At 50.5% G+C, this 16,155-nt stretch overlaps 1 protein-coding gene across 4 annotated transcripts in view; it reads right to left on the reverse strand.

Annotated features, from left to right (window-relative positions):
• LOC138635691 (sodium-driven chloride bicarbonate exchanger-like) overlaps positions 1–16,155 on the reverse strand; it is a 34,977-nt gene that overhangs the window by 3,783 nt on the left and 15,039 nt on the right. For 3 of the 4 annotated variants that reach the window (XM_069723296.1, XM_069723293.1, XM_069723295.1), the window contains 18 exons: positions 16,069–16,150; positions 13,143–13,286; positions 12,778–12,919; positions 12,523–12,683; positions 11,369–11,557; positions 9,257–9,345; positions 8,711–8,868; positions 8,491–8,578; positions 7,096–7,242; positions 6,446–6,546; positions 4,560–4,734; positions 4,012–4,145; positions 3,653–3,898; positions 3,040–3,145; positions 2,268–2,429; positions 1,269–1,382; positions 539–700; positions 140–391 (listed from right to left, as the gene is read on the reverse strand). In XM_069723296.1, the coding sequence (XP_069579397.1) occupies positions 140–391; positions 539–700; positions 1,269–1,382; positions 2,268–2,429; positions 3,040–3,145; positions 3,653–3,898; positions 4,012–4,145; positions 4,560–4,734; positions 6,446–6,546; positions 7,096–7,242; positions 8,491–8,578; positions 8,711–8,868; positions 9,257–9,345; positions 11,369–11,557; positions 12,523–12,683; positions 12,778–12,919; positions 13,143–13,286; positions 16,069–16,150 (2,652 nt within the window). The remainder of the gene's footprint in view (positions 1–139; positions 392–538; positions 701–1,268; positions 1,383–2,267; positions 2,430–3,039; positions 3,146–3,652; positions 3,899–4,011; positions 4,146–4,559; positions 4,735–6,445; positions 6,547–7,095; positions 7,243–8,490; positions 8,579–8,710; positions 8,869–9,256; positions 9,346–11,368; positions 11,558–12,522; positions 12,684–12,777; positions 12,920–13,142; positions 13,287–16,068; positions 16,151–16,155) is intronic. The other variant, XM_069723294.1, reaches the window with a different exon arrangement.

Genomic DNA, 16,155 nt, shown 5'->3' on the forward strand with positions numbered 1-16,155 from the left:
GCGTCAAAACTTAACAAGCGTTATAATATATTGGCATTTTTTTTTTTTTTTTTGTCTCGACGTTCTCGCCGACATTTGACCCCGACTCCCCCCCTCCCTCCCTCCCTCCCCCCGGCCGCCGCCGCCGCCCGCCGCCGACCTTGAGCATGGAGGTCATGAAGACGGAGCAGCCCATCAGGGTGAAGATCATGAGGCCGGTGAAGCGCTGCTCTCGGATGCCGAGGAACTTGGGCTGCTCCCCGGGCGCCGAGCACTCCGACTCCAGCTTCAGGCTGTTGACGTGGGAGATGGAGAGCACGGTGGCCGCCACGAACCACGGCAGGCCCATGACGGAGCACACGCCCAGCATCACCCCCACCACGAACAGGTCCAGGTGGTAGCCGCAGCCCTTCTGCAAAAAGCAACAACAACAACAACAAAAAAAGAGGGGGGTGGGGGGATTCCTTTTAAGGGCGCAAATAAATAAAGGCGTCGTCGACGAAACGTCGGACGCGGGGCGAGGGGTGAGGTGGGGGAAGGGGGGGGGAGGGAGACGAACCTTCAGCTTGTGCTCCTTCCTGTTGATGATGACGGCCGTGATCTGCTGGTCCATGAAGATGAGGATGGTGCAGAGCAGAGCCGGGAGGAAGGTGATGATGGTGGTCCACCAGGGGTTGGGCCCCACCGGGTTTATGACCCAGCCGCGATCGTCCCTGGTCGGCTGGAGAGAGCACGACAACAACAATTATTATTATTATTGTTATTATTATTCTAAAAGAACATTCAAATAACGTTGGACGGGGGGGGGGGGTAAGGTTACGGTGCGTTCGAGAGCAACGACCAAAGCGGGAAAGTTACGACGTCGAAACGGGAAAACACACCTGAACTCATGTTTTAATGGTTTAACCAGCATTTTTATTGTTTTCTGTCATTTCGTCGGGTGGCTGAGGTCTTCTTTCTTTCTTTCTTTTTTTTTTTTTTTTTAATACGATAACGTACGATAAACTCTAAGGGTCGTCAAATATTAAATTGACGTTACACAAAAAACGACTTTACGTTTTGGAGCCTTTTAAACACGAGTTGTCGGCAGTTCCGCCCGAGTTTCCACATTTTCAGCTCCGAACTTCGACAAAAAGAAACCGACGGGTGTCTTTCGTTTAAATAATTGTGACTGAGCCATATCACATGACAAAAAAAAAACCAATAAAAAAACAAAAAACAATCGCAGATTAATTAGAGAAGAGTCCCGAAACGTGACGGCCGTTTCGGATTCTCCGCCGGCGACTCACCTTGAACTTGCTGGGCACTTGCAGCTTCGGCGACGGGATCCCGAGGGCGTAATCCACGAACACCATGGTGAGGATGGTGATGAAGACGGCGAAGTCGCTGATGATGGCGCGCACCTGGGGGACGAGGACACGGAGAGACGCTTAACAATGTCCCCCTCCGCGTTTTAAAGATTTCTTTTTTTTTTTTTTGGAATAGCTTCGAATTACGCAGAGTTTGCTTTCGACGAAGATCACAAAATGAATGCTTTGAAAACATTTCTATTTTTTTTTTTTTTTAAATGCAATCTTTTTAAGGGGGATTTAGCACTTGAAACGTTTGACAGCGTAAGTAGATCGTTGACCCCTTAAGCCCCGGGAAGTCTCCTCGTCGCCGTTTGTCACCGGGCCGGAGGGACATTCAAGAAGACAAAAATAAATGCATCAAAAAATAAAACAGACATTTTCACTGCCAAATATCAACTGTCATTTAAAAAGGAAATAACGTCACCGTGATAAAGTTTCAACTGTTATCAATAAATAACTTCTGAAATACATAATTCACGCTGTTTTGGAGAATGCGTGAGAGAGAGAGAGAGCTGGACTCAATTATACACTTCCTCAATACGTGTTATTTTACTAATTCATTACGGATCGCTCCGTTACATCGTCGTTAGTGTCGCTGAACCTTTCAGCTTTATTCAGCGGTTTAAAAAACATTTATTAGAAGAGTCATGGAACGTCACAAGGTAGTTCGCCGGCATAAAGTCTCACACGGTAACTTGGTAATCTGTCATAATTCCCGGAGTAGCCTCCCCAACGCCGACGCACACTGATGCAGTCGTCGCAGCCAGACTGCGGCGGGCGCCTCCGTCAGTCCACCAGGTGGCGCCGGCGCGCTGCGTATTATTCCGCGCCGCACGGCCGTCGTCTCGATTGACAACTTCACAGAGATTGCAGGCGTGGAACGGCCGGCGGCCTGAAATATTAAAAAAAAGGAGGGCGGGGGCGGCAGGAGCGCACCTTGGTGGGGAAGTAGCGGCTCGTCTTGAACTCCTTGAGGAAGGCCGACATGAAGACGGTGGAGAAGAAGAGCACCACGCACCAGAAGAGGACGTCGGGGACGTAGGGGCCGTGGGGGCCGCAGGCGGAGCCCACGAAATCGCCGTGCCACATCTCGCACTCCTACTGGCCCCGGAGGGCACGGGGAAGGTGTGTGTGTGTGTGTGTGTGGGGGGGGGGGGGGGGGGGGGGGATGAGGATGGTGGTGGTGAAGATGGGAGCAGGTGAGAGCAGGTGGAGGACGGGGGGGGATAGAGGGGAAAAGACAGCGATGAGTTTAGTGAAGTCTGAACAGTCGGCAGCCGAACCCCCCCACCCCCGCCGCCGTCAAACTGTCGCTTCACTTCCCGTTAAAAGGGAGTTTTCACTTCCTGCTGTCGGAGGTCTTTCCTTCCAGCTGGCGCTCGTGTGTGGAATTGCTGAATTGTCCCCCCCCCCCCTACCCACTCTCTATAAAGTTCAATCCAAAATGTCCCCTTTTAAATAGCGCGACGGGGGGTCCAATCACCAGAGACTCCCGCGTCCCCTCGCGTCCTCTCGCTGCAGTCGAGGGACGTCGATAAAAAAAAAAAACTGACTCGCTTCCTCTCCGCGATTCGCGCGTTTCGCGCGTCAAAGTCCCCGGCGGCGCTCACCGCCTTCCAAAAAAAACAACAACAACAACACCGCGCTTCTTGTTTACTTCGCCCGTTTCCACGAGGATTCGGTGACAGCCGACAAAAGGCCTCCTCACCTTGACCTCCAGCGCCGTCCAGTTCACCTCCGAGGACGTGAAGTTCTTCTCCTCCCAGTAGCGCAGCGTCTCGTTGCTGGGGTCTCTGGGCTCCGCGCACGCGCACCTGCGGAGGACACGCGCTCATTTAGTATTTCGTATCGAGTCGTTGCGGCAGAACCGGGCCGACGTGCTTCCATAAAAAAATTAATAAATAAATAAAATAAAATCTCACACCATCACTCAGATGAACCCGAAATCCCATTTTAAGGCCGACAGAAATATACATTCTTTATCTTTTGTTGCACGGAGGATCCTAAAATTCATGAACTCCATCTTTAGCACTTTTACTTTTGGGTTCTCAAAATGTCTTTATTTTGTTCATTTAGAAAAGTTCATCGCGTTTCATCGTCATCATTATTATTACTATTATTAATACCATTAGTAGTAGTATTCATTTCCTGTGTGCTTTCGGCACATTTTTTTTTTTTTCCCCTAGTCAGGAGAGGGGGGGGGGGGACAAAAAAAACAAAAAAACACAGAATATCAGCTTCCACGCCTCCTGCTGTTCACCACAACCAGAACACGGGACAAAAAAAAACCATATATATATATATATAACATTTGTGCTTACGAGTACTGAGTGAGCTTCTGCAGGTCGTTGTTCTTGTTGATGGGGTAGTGCACCCCGAGGTGGAGCAGCTTCTCCAGGGCCTCGTAGATGAAGATGATGCAGATCAGCGCGGCGAACGCCTCCTCGGTGAAGCGCGTGATGTAGCACACCAGCGAGCTGGCGTCGGTGGCCACCAGCAGCAGGCAGAGGAAGGCCGTCCACAGGCCGATGCAGGCCCTCAGGGACAGGTAGGACAGCCCGTACTCCCTGGAGAGAGACGGAGAGAGACGCGCGCACGCGTGAACAAACGGGAAGGCCCGCGGATGGTGCAGAAACGAGGTGGTGGTGGTGGGGGGTGGGTGGGGTGAGCGGGCCCCTACTTGCAGAACTTGAAGAGGATCTTCTCGAAGACGAGGACGGGCCCCGTGCTGCCCAGGATGGTGAGGGGCTGGCCGGCGAAAATGGAGTAGGCTATCCCGGTCATGGAGGCCCCGAACAGGGACTCGATGGCGCTCTGAAAACCGCAAGGGAGACCGTCGGGAGATCAGTCCGAGGCGAAGCGGCGATGTCGCCGTCGACGTAACAAAACGCGCGGGAAATTCCATCGAGAGAGAGGAGAAAAAAAAAAAAAAAAAAAAAACGCCGTCAGGTGACCTCGCTCGCGTCGTCGGAGAACCGGGGTTACCTGCGTAACCTAAAGTTCTCTTCCGACCAATCGCTCGGTACCTCGCTATATTCTTTCCTTTCGTAACCTAAAGTTGTCACGGCAGCGAGCTGCTCCGCTCGCCTTATCGGAGAACCGGGGGTTTAACCTCCGCAACCTCAAAGTTAACAGCAATGCATAGCAACGGGCTTAGCGGGTGCAACGTGGACCTTATTCTCCCCGCCCGAAGAAAACTCTATCGCTTATATACCCCCCCCCCCTTACCACGCGACCCTCCGTGGCCTCGCCCAGCAGCCCCCCGAAGGTGATGACGGGCGACATGCAGGCGCAGTAGAGGAAGAGGAAGGAGGCCAGACACTGCAGGCTGAGGGCGTCCGCGTAGTCTGACAGGTAGTGGGGGGCCTTCCGCTTGATGTCCAGGACGAGGCCGCCGAACAACCTGCGGGGGGGAGGTGGGAAGGGGGGGGGACATGGTAAAACTTGTAAACACAGAGCTGAAAACTCGTCTTCTTTCAATTTGTACATTTCTGAAACGTCCCCTTACGGCTGTTTTATTTTTTTTGTGGTTGTTTTCGTTTCTTTTTTTTTATGCCGATCGGAGGATTCGGAGGGTTTGAAATAAACCGATGTCGTGGCACAAAAGTACGCGAAGTTCGGACCGCGTCGCCTCCGGCGTCAAACGACTGCTCTCGTGAACCCTGAGAGAAACATATTGAACGAGGGACGGAGCGTTCCCACGCTTTCTATTCTCGTGTTTCGATGAGCTGTGAAAAAAAAGAAAAGAAAAAAGAACCGACTCCACTTCTGTGCTGCGTCTGTGTGTGCGTGCGAGTTGCCGACTCATGCCTCTATGTTTTCTTCGCGTGACTCTGCCTCTCTCTGCCGCAGCACACCGGGACGATCCGGGAGGGGGGTGGAACTAGAGCCGGAGGCGGTTGCCGCGGCAACGGCGGGCGGCCCACTTTACGCTGGTTTCAGTTTGAGCGGCCGCGCTCGTGTCCCGCGAGGTGGCGGAGGAGGAGGAGGAGGAGGCGGTGGTGGTGGCGGGGGGGGGGAGCTCAGTGTCGGTTGGATAGCCGGGGGGTGGGGAGGGTGGACCGGGCTCCCGGCCAATCTTTAGCCGGAGGATAAGATCCTCGTACCGGCGGCTCAGCGGCAGCGCATCACTCACTCCTCGGCTGTTAAACCTCCGAGATGTACAACATTAACCCCCCCCCCTCTCCTCCCCGCCCCCCACCCCCGCGCACCCAGCGCACTGCGCTATCGCTCCGTCGTTTCGAGCTTGCCGCTCCAGAATCCCCTTCGTGGATTTTGACCGACATCCTACTTTTTTGTTTGTTTTGTTTTTTGCATCTTTAATCCCTCGGCGTGATCTCTCAGCATCCTTCTCAAGGACTCTTGTCGCGAGTTAAAGGTCCCGTATTCAAACAATGTTGGTGTTTTAAAGATAGTTTTGTGGTTTTAACTGCCAAAAAAAAACATCTACAAATATTTGGAACTCCCACCAGGAAAAAAAAAAAAAAAGGGGCTGTTTTTGTGCTTGCGTCTTTAAGAAGCGTCATCGATAGCAGTGACGCTCTCGTCCGATTGGTTGATTTTGATTTTGATTTTGGAGCGATTCGCCCAAAACCGACGGTAGGTCCGTCTATGGCGTCGAAATTTCGTCCGTGGACTTTTACAGCATTTCACAGCAACCGCAGCTGTTTTTTTTGTTTGTTTTTGTTTTTTTAAACGAAACAAACAAAGTCAATCTGAATTTATACCGTACAGGACCTTTAAAGTTATCAAACAGAGACGCGACTAGTAACTTTAAAGCTGTTGGTTGCGTGCTGCGCGGGAGGATTCCAAAAAAAAAAAAAAAAAGACAAGCGAGCACAAACAACACAGGATTGTACTTAAGGTACAGCCAGTGGAGCTCGTGCACTAACCGCTGCTCTGCACCGCCGAGTGGATGTAATGTGCGACGGGAGGTGCGGTAGAAAGCCTCGTTGAATAATGGAGCATCGTTTGCAATTTAAAAAAGAAAAAAAGAACGGGAGCGCTTTCGAACTCCCCGACTTCTTTCGGTTGACGTGCGAGGAGGGATAATGGGCCGGCGGGGCAGGGGGGACGGGGGGACGGGGGCGCGGCGACAGGCCCGACGAGCTTACCTCCCGGTGCGCTGGAGCTCGGGGCCGCCGTGCCCTCCGTGGTCCTCCGACTCGCCGAGGTCCGTCACCCCGTTGGGAACGGGGGGAATCTTCCGCTTTTCCTGTTGCGGTTCAAAAAAGAAAAAAATCAAATAAGACAATGAATTGCCGATCCAACATATTCCTCGTACGGAGTTAATCGGCAGAGCGATCTAAGCGCCAAAAAACAAAACCCGAACGACAACAAATAAATAAATACATTAAAAAAAAAAAAAAAAAAAAACGAGACCTGAAACGAACCTTTAGAAAGTCTTTTCCGTTAAATAACGACAGTTTTTTTTCCCCTCTCTCCCGACCAAAATGGCGGATCTGTGCTCTAAAGCAGACCAAAAATAACTAACGGAGGAGGGGGGAGGGGGTAAAAACATCTAATGTTTTTTTTGTTTGTTTGTTTTTGTTGGGGGGGGGGGATTGAGAACAGAACCCTCGGGAGCGGCATCAAAGCGCCGAGCGCAACGCGGGCGAGATTAGAGGACAACGCAGATGTTGGGATATTTTTCTCTGCAGGCGGGAAGGGGACTCTCGCGGGCGTATTACTACTACAACAACATCATCAACAACAACAACAACAAAAACAACAACCGAAATATTTTAAATATCGAAACGTTTACCTGAGAGGGCACGTTTTTCGGAGGCTCTATTCTGATGGAGGGGTCCCACTCCCCGGGCGGCAACACCGTCACCTGATCCAGAAACTCGTCGATGCCCGCCACCAGGTCGTTCCTGTCCTTGGCCTTGTACGCGACGTCGTGGAAAATCTGCGGCGAAAAAAACACAACAACTCGTACAACGAAATATTCACATCGATCCGAATACCGTCCCTCGTTCACGGCGACGGCTTGCATTGCTTCCCGTTAACGCGTCCCGATGGGACGACACGGGGGGGGAAAAAAAGAAAACAAAGGCGACATCTGGCTCAGACGACGGTGACTAACATTAGCTCGTAGCCACACTGTGGGAAATCTCCCATGACAATTTTCCCGTCACACTCTGCTGATTCCCAACGGCTTTATTTTTTTGGGGGGTTGGTTTTGTTGTTGTTTTTCTGCCTTTTTTTTTTTTTTTTATGTAAGTCAAAGGTCAGGTTCGGTTTTAGAAAAAAATGACTTACGCGGCGATTGAAGGGGGAAAGCTTCTCGAACTCCCTAAGCTACACTAATGTAACTAAAGTCAGACAATATCCCAAAATATCCCATGTTTATTAATCCAGCTTTTGGGGATACAAATGCGAGTACGTGATTGGACATTATATCAAAATAGCTCATATCTGTCATAAACTTTGAGGCAGAATTAAGTCGTGGAAAATGTACTCCAGTTTATTTTTTGAAGGTATTTGACTATTACTGAAGTATTTTAATTTTCCGTTGAACCCCCCCCCCCCACCACCACCACCACCACCCCCCCGGTGCAAATATATTTTTTGGGCTGCTCCCCCTTCCTCAAATTCCCCTTTCACGGGACATATCGCAAATGGGTGGGAGTAAACCAGGACAAACAAATGAGCATTTCCCAGCATGCCTTTTCCTTTTAGCAACTTTTAAGAATGAAGCAACCAAGTTCAGCGAGTCTCGGCGTTGGGTCCAAATAATACGGATTTTGAATAACGACACACGTAAAAGGGCTCATAACCCGGGAAGGCGGTCTATACAACTATCGCCATCAGCGTTAAAGGTCAGGTTCCATGTTTTTGGATTTGAGGAAGCCGGAGAACCCGGAGAGAACCCACGCAAGCACAGGGAGAACATGCAAACTCCGCACAGAAAGGCCCAGGAACTTTTGGGGGATTTCTTGAAAATGGAGATACGTTAGTCTGTTAACGTAGGGGTCTTGTACAAAAGCTCGGAGTTAGACGGGCATTCTTCAAAGGAAACGTTATATTTAAGCGACTACGTTTTAAAACGAGGCAAAAATCGACAATAGTATTTAATACTTTAAAAAAAAAAAAAAACAACCACCCATTAACCTCTTAAAACAACGTTGGCGTTCTGGCGCTTTAAAGTCCTCACCTCGTCAGTCATCAGCGTCGCAATGGATCGGCCGATTTCGTGATACTGCGGACCTTTTCCCAGGGGGCCGAGCAGGATGAAAAGAAACCTGCGCCGACACAAAAGAACGACAAAGAGAAGTCAAAACCCGTCCCTTGGCGAAGCGGTCGGGAGGAGAGGGGTGGGGTGGGGGGGGGATCGTCAGCTCGAAAGGAGCGCGCGGGGGGTTGGGGGGGGTAACCTGGTGGTGATGGGAACTTCGGCCAGGCCGTTGAGCAGCACGGCGGGGGACAGGCGGATGAAGGCCACCACGGGGCGCTCCAGGAATTCCAGCTCCCCCACCAGGACGTTGGACGCCTCGGCGCCGGGGGGGATCTTCTTCATGAAGTGGAGGTCGATCTGCGAGACGGAAAGAAAACGAAACAAAATTTGTGTTATTTGTTTTTTGCTTTCTGTGTCTAAAAAAAAAAAAAAAAAAAACCTCCCCCCCCAAAAAAACCAACAACAACAACACATAAATATGTTTTAGAAGCAGACGGATCGAAAGGTGCGTCGTCACGGCGAATATCCTGCGAGGCCGTGACGCCCTGATCCAACCCGGAGCGTTCCGACACCCGACCGGCGAAAAACAAGCTCCGCTGTTCAAGACTCCGGCCGGTTTCCCACGTCGGTTTCACACGCGTAACCTGAGCTCGGTTAAACACACAAGCGGGCCCCGGCTATCGGTGGCCGCGGGTAAACAGCGGGATCGGCGGTGGGTCCGGGGAGGGTGGAGGGGGGGGCTCACCTTGCTGAAGTCGACGGCGCTGTTTTCCCGACTGACGTCCTGCTTGCCCTCGTTGTTGGCCGGCTGGGACTGAGGCGAGACCGTTTGGCCTGTCGGGGGGGGGGGGGTGGGGGCAAACAAACAAGTCAGTTTTCACGGAGCTGCTTTTCCCACACAAAAGAAAAAGGGTCTCTAGGGAGTGACTACGAGGGTACTGTTACGTCCTCTGAAAAATGCGATACAGCAGTGGACCCTTTTTTTTTTTCATTGTTTTTTTTGGGGGGGGGGGTTTTGTTAGGTGCCGAAACCTGTATTGGCACAAAAACAAAAACACCGAAGAAAAAAAAAAAGAAAAAAAAGGTGTAAAACTAGCGACCGAACATCCAAAACTGTATCCTTTTTCCAAGCTGAGTGTTTATTTATACGGGTGTTAAACGCATTTAGCGGTGCGGTGGTGAATTCAGCTAAACAAAATCTGTCCCCGAGTCTAGTTTTAAGCCAACGAGGTGCAATCTTTGACTTTTTTTTTTTTTTTTTTTTTAATTTGGGAACTTTCAAGATTCCACATTCGTTCCCTCGTTTAAAAGAGGCGTCTTTCCTTTTTGCGTTCCCAGCCGAAGATTGCCCCTTCGTTACTTTCGCTCTCGAGCAGTTTTTTTTCTCGTGGTGTGCAGAAGCCGTCCAAAAAAAACAAAAACAAAAAGGCTCAGTGAGGGTGTGGAACTACCGGGAAATGATCTCGTTCGTTGCCGAGCGTCGGATACGGGGATCGACACCGCTCTGGCGATTTTAAATAAAAGCTACAATAGCCATTTTCCGTCAACAAACATCCTGGATGTGCCTATAACTTTTCGACAGACACCAGAATGATGTTTATCCCCTTCAAAACATGGGACCATTCCCGTAAAGGAAGTCTGGACGTACTAAATATTCACCGGTAACGTGCTAATTCGTAGCCACATTTTTCCGAGACAGGAAAGAGTCGAGCGGTAAATCGAACCCGCCAGCAAGGAGTCAAACGAGTACATTTCCCGACGTGTTAAAACTATTTCTTCCAAACAAAATTCAAAAAGGCAGCAAAATAAAGATGACGTCTTATCTACCGCTATTAGTATTTAGTGAAGGTTAAAAAAAAATATTAAAAAAAAAAAAAGAGTCTCGGTTCTAGCCGTCGCACGTCGATGACGACGGGAGGAGAGTATTATCGTAAAAAAAACAACAACAAAAAAACAAATTTACCGGGCTGCGTTTAACGCGCCCCGCTCGGCCGCCGTGAATAATTCACGCGTACCGCTTAAGCGACCGAAAGTTAACGTCCCGTTTCGACTTCCCCTTTCAATCAAGTTTTCACAAAAACGGAACGGCCGGAAAAGAAGCTTCCCGTGGGGTTTTCTTTTTTGTCGCGACGATACTCTCCCCCGCCCCCACACGTTACGCCATCGCCGACGGCAACCATCTCCGAAGCCCGCCGCTCGCGGTTGCCTGTGCAAGTTTCCTGCTCCGTGTCGTCCTGCGCGATGGGACAGTAGCCCTGGGCGATGGCCTCGAGGAGGCTGAGGCGGTGGGTCTTGGTCTCGGGGGTCGCGCGGCGGTGGCGGCGTAGGCGCCCGCCGCCGCCGCCGTGGCCCCCGGGGGGGCTCCAGGCGGGCGGGCGCGGCGACGCGCGACGCGTCCACCGCCGGCACGCCCGGTGGGAAAAGGCCCTCCCAGGCGAGGCGTTCTCGGGGAGCCTTTTCTCACGCGGACGCTCGGCGGCTTTAGCGGTGTGACGACAGAGGACGTTTACTGGTGAACGCCACGCCATGCGCGCAAACACGCATGCGCACACGCACACACACACACACACACACACACACACACACGTGCAAAAAAACCACACACACACAGCAGACGAGGACAAAACGCACAAACACGGAGAAACACAGACAAGAGGAGAAAATGAGATATCAACAGCGAGTCACAGATGGATAACACTTTCGGAGAATCGTGCACAAAAAAGGATTACGACATTATACGGGAACACGTTTCATTTACGTACAAACGACATCACCGAGGAGGGGGGGAGCAGAGGATAATACGAGGACTGGAAAAAGACTGCGGCCTGACTACTGGCAGGTGCGTGCGCGAGCTCACCATTTTTGTCCATGGAATGAGGCTCGGACTGCTTCTTGCCGATGTCGGCGAAGGAGCGCACGATGGGGATGCGGTTGGCCAGCTTCTTGTGGTTCTGGTGGTGGTGCTGTTTGAGCAGCGCCTCGCGGATCCTCCGCCGGGCATCCTGGCCGACTGGGCCGGACGCGTCGTGCTGGTCCAGCACCATGTCTGAGGGACCAAACCCGCACCGAGAAAACACACACACACACACACACACATGTTTAGCCCCAGTTTTTTTTTCGTTTTTTTTCTTCACAAAGGCGGCTACTGCTCCCTGATGTTGTCCGGCCCGGCGTGGCAGCCAGCGACCGCTAAGCCGATTATTACTGACAAGGAAAAAAAAAAAAGAAAAAAAAAAAGAAAAAACAACACGACCCGCCGCTGTTGATTTAATCGCACCGAAACTAGGCTAAGTTCGACAGATCTCTCTCGCAGCGCAGCTCGTTGGGCCGTGATCAGATAAAGGCTCTCTTTCGATGACCTACAAAAACAATAAATAAAAAGCAGCAACTGCCACGCAGTCTCAGGATTCCTCCCAAACGAGGTCACGTCGTCCTCTGCGGCCGTTGCGATGAAGGGCAGCTTTAAGACTTCGCCGCGTTGAGCGCCCCCAAAAATCCCGTGTGCGATTTGGCGCCACGTAAATAAAATGGCCTTTAATTGAATCGAGTGGCGGCGGTTTACGGCAGTCGAGCCTACTTGGGACACGCGGCAGCGACACGGAGCCTTTCTTTTCGTAAGTCTTCGCTGAGAAATGAGCATTTTCATTAAACGATCATCACCTTTGGATTTTACAATCGCTCTTCTTCGATTCCAAAAACGCCCCGTAGCTCCGTTTAAAACGTTATTTTAGTCCATCTACTTACAGATCCCGTCCCGCGTACTTACTCGGCTATCGTACGGGGGCCGCCCTCGTGTAATTACGGCAACGTTTTTCCGGGGTATTTTCCTACACTCGTAGCTTGTAGCTGTTGAACGTTAGAGGCCCGAAGACGGCGCCTTGGGGGACGCCACCTATCGCTTTTGTTCGCCTAGGAGCGGCAGAAAGATACTTTTTTTTTTTTTTTTTTTTTTTACTTTTAGCCGTCGTTCGCCCCCCTCCCTCCCTCCTCCCCCACCTTCCGGCCGTTTACCTGCAATCTCCTCCAGGGAGTTGGCCCTCATGTCCAGCATCACGGTGCCGTTCATTATGCAGCTGCGCAGCTCGAAGAGACTGTGTAGGGACAGAGTGGCCACGTAGGGTTTACTCCACCGCTCGCCGCCGTCCTCGACGTCCTCCTCGAACTTCAGCCACCTGCGAAGCAGAGCGTCGTCGCGGCGTCAGCGTCTCGCTTTTGACTTTCCCGCCATAAAAGAGGACCGACCGACCGGCCTCGCGCCGCGTTTACCTGGCCGTCTCCTTCCACTCGGCGTCGTCGCCCTCCCTCAGGCAGATCTCGTCCAGCTCGGTGAACAGGGCGTGGGGGATGTGCTCCTCGTCGGCGTCCTCCGTCCCCAGCAGGAACTGCACCCTCTGAGCCGGCGTGTCTGCTGTGGCGGGCGGAAGACGGCCCCCCGAGGAGGACGGGCGGGTGTCGAGAGAGAGAGAGAGAGAGAGAGAGAGAGAGAGAGAGAGAGAGAGAGAGAGAGAGAGAGAGAGAGAGAGAGAGAGAGAAAGGGAGGGCGGGGGGATTTAAAAAAGAAAGAGGAAAGAGCGAGCGGTGAGAATTCGCAGCGTGGACACTTTCTCTCGGAGTCCGCTTCGGACACCTACTGTGCGAGGGGGATTCTCGTCCGTCGTCGGCCGTGGAGTCCCTCTCCTTGGACCGCTTCCTGTGCCTGTGTCCATGGTGACGGTGGCGTCGGTGCGACCTCCGGCCCAGGGGAACGTGGACGCCGATGTAGAGCGTGCGGTGACCTGGGGACGACGCGAGATTTTACAGTCCCGAATGCATTTTCAAATGTCGTCCGTTTCGTTGACCCCGAAGGTCATTCTTTTGAAGCGGGGCGGGAGAGTGGGAGGCGGGGGGAATTTTACAGCTGCGATATGTGACCGCAAACAAAAAAAACAAAAAAAGGACACAATTAAACCACCCGAGGAGATCTCTCGGGGGCGCTCCTGAACAGCTTATGTTTTGAGGATTCGTGAGACGAAATACAAGTTAAAGGAATTTGCGTCTTTGGACTTTCAGTTGGAAATGATCCGTCTGTAAGGCGTACGTAAGGCACCGCGTTTTCTTCGTATTCGTAGCGACCGACGACCAAATCCGCGTCGTCAGCGCGTTGCGATGTTCTGACAAAAGACGGCGTCGGTTCCCGACCGCCCGTTTTCCTCGGCATCGCTGAGGTGGGCCGAGATTAATGCCAAGTCGGGCAGATGCCGAGTATCGTCAATGTAGCGGCAGAGAGTAAAAAAAAAAACCAACATCCGAGAGGATAACGGGGCCGAGAGAACCAATGTAAATTGAGAGAAAAAAAAAAAAGGGGGAGCCCGAGCACCTGTCCTTGTGGTACCCCATTAAAAAAGCAATGCGTTTTTATCCCGTGATACTTTGCGTGAATTATTACGCTCTCAGGAATTACCTGAATTCACGCGAATGCGCCGCGGGGACAGACGTAAGGTAGAAAAAGGCTTTTAGAGCTCGTTGAGAAATGAAAAACACAAAACGACAACAACAACAACAAACCCAGCGAGAGGTAGCGGCAAACAAACGAGCCGCTGCCTTGAAGGCACCCGCCGGTGCTCCGGTCCGAATAGAGAGCTGTTGTCCTCTTTGAGGACGGCCAAATCCCTTTTTCTTTCAAAACGAGATCGCCTTTTTGCAATTGGGGTCATTTTCATGATGAAGGTGGGCTGCTGTAGGAATATCGTACGGTGAAAAAAGTATTACCGAGGTATGTGACGAAATATTTTGAATAGCCTAGACCGTCCAGGAAAAGAACAAAAAATAAAAAAAACAAGATATAGCGTGAATGGTGACCAAGTTATGAGCTTCAAAGCGAAGGCAGTGAAATTACCCTGAAAGACCAAACTTCGCTCTTTGTAGTCAAGATTTAGTCAAATGTTCCTCTCTGACGGCGCACGCTCGGCAAAAAAAATAAATAAATCACAACTCGAGGCACGATTTCCAGCAGACGGCTTTGAAAGTTCACGAGTCGAGACTCGAGAGCGGGGGACTTACAAAAATAGCTCTCCTCCAGGCCCCGACTGCCGCTGATGTCACAGGCGCTCGACTCGTTCGTGTTGTACGTTCGCACTTACTGCAAACCGCGTATTCAAGGATAACGCGACGCTAGCGTATTTGTTGTCTGGGAAGTGGAAAAACAACTAAAAAATATAATTTCCTTTTTTTTTTTCTTCTTTTTTTTTAAACAGTAGGCTCTGTAATTACATTTTTTAGCTTTTTTTTTGGGGGGGGGGGGGGAGAGGACTATTTTCTGTGGCGGATTAATCCAATTTAGAGAGTATTTAGGGCAGAAAGCGGCTGCGCAGTATTGCGGGATTGGCCTTTCTTATGTAATAATAATAATAATAATAATAAAACGCGCTGAATATCACCAGATGTGCAATAGCATCTCGGTTTTTTTTCCATTTAAAGTAACTCATTTAAAGGCTTTTTCCAGCCTTGTAAATATTACATTGAAACATTACAAAGAAAAGATCATTTTTTTCAACTTTTCCTGATGCTATAAAATATGCCCTTTATTATATTGAACGGAATATTAAAAAAAAAAACGATTCGGCTCTGGAATACATTTATTCTCCATTTTGGCCTTTTAATTGAATATTTTAGCAGCAAAACAATATCGAATATATAGAAGAATATCAGCGGATGAGGGTCCTTCAGATGAAAGTACGCCACCTCAAAGAGTGACGCATCTTTCGGCCCCGGCTGCCTCGGCCCACGTTGCCTGGCAACCAGGGTCGGCGGATGCGCCGCGGAACAAAATCTCCCTTTCGGTTACGACTCGCCTCGAATGTGCCAAAGCTTTTCATGAGCCGAGCGTTACAAGGGAAAGGAAGGTCCGGCTTTAGCGTTACATTTCGTCCCCTCGTTTCAGAACATTTTCTTTTTCCGCATTTTTTTTTATTTTTTTTATAAATGTTAACATTTAAAATGAGTTCTTTTCCGACTTTGACGTAACCTAAAAAAAAATGGCTTTAAAGCTGGGTCTTGTCTCTCGGGCTACATTTGCAATCAGAGCACAGTTCAAAGCTGATACTATTATATATATATATATATATATGTATATATCGTACGTATTTCTTTGAACACCTTCTTTGTCTGTTGCGGGTGCCGTTTGATGCGGGACAAAATTGACATCCGTGTCCCTTTTATGACGTCTGAACCGCTGATAATAGAAGGAAAATGGACCTCGGGGCTCTTTGATGCCGCGGGACTCGCATCAACAAACAAAACAAAAACTCTTTTGTGACAATTCAACAAAACCGGCTCCAAAGACACAAACAATTTGGACTTTTTGATGTTTTTCAGGGCGAGTTCACTACCTTGGTTATTAAAGGGGCTAAAGATTCTTGTTTTTTGTCAGGACAGTCGAGGCCATCCCGACCTTTCACCATTAAATTTGATGCTACGTGTTTTTGATCTCAGCCTTTGTATCGAGGCAATTTTTACAGATGGATTTAAAAGCGGATTTTTTTTTTCAGCTGAATGTCGCGCGTCACCGATGTGCGTTACCTTCTAGTTCCTCCTTCTCGAAGTTGGTGTTGAGCATGGAGCGTGTGCCCCCGCGGTCCACCACGGCCTCCTCATCGGTTCTCTGCA

The sequence above is a fragment of the Brachyistius frenatus genome, unplaced genomic scaffold (genome assembly GCF_029030835.1).
Source record: "Brachyistius frenatus isolate BFR_SWC_R1_liver_20210118 unplaced genomic scaffold, ASM2903083v1 Contig_323, whole genome shotgun sequence".
In the NCBI taxonomy this organism is placed as follows: Eukaryota; Metazoa; Chordata; class Actinopteri; family Embiotocidae; genus Brachyistius; species Brachyistius frenatus.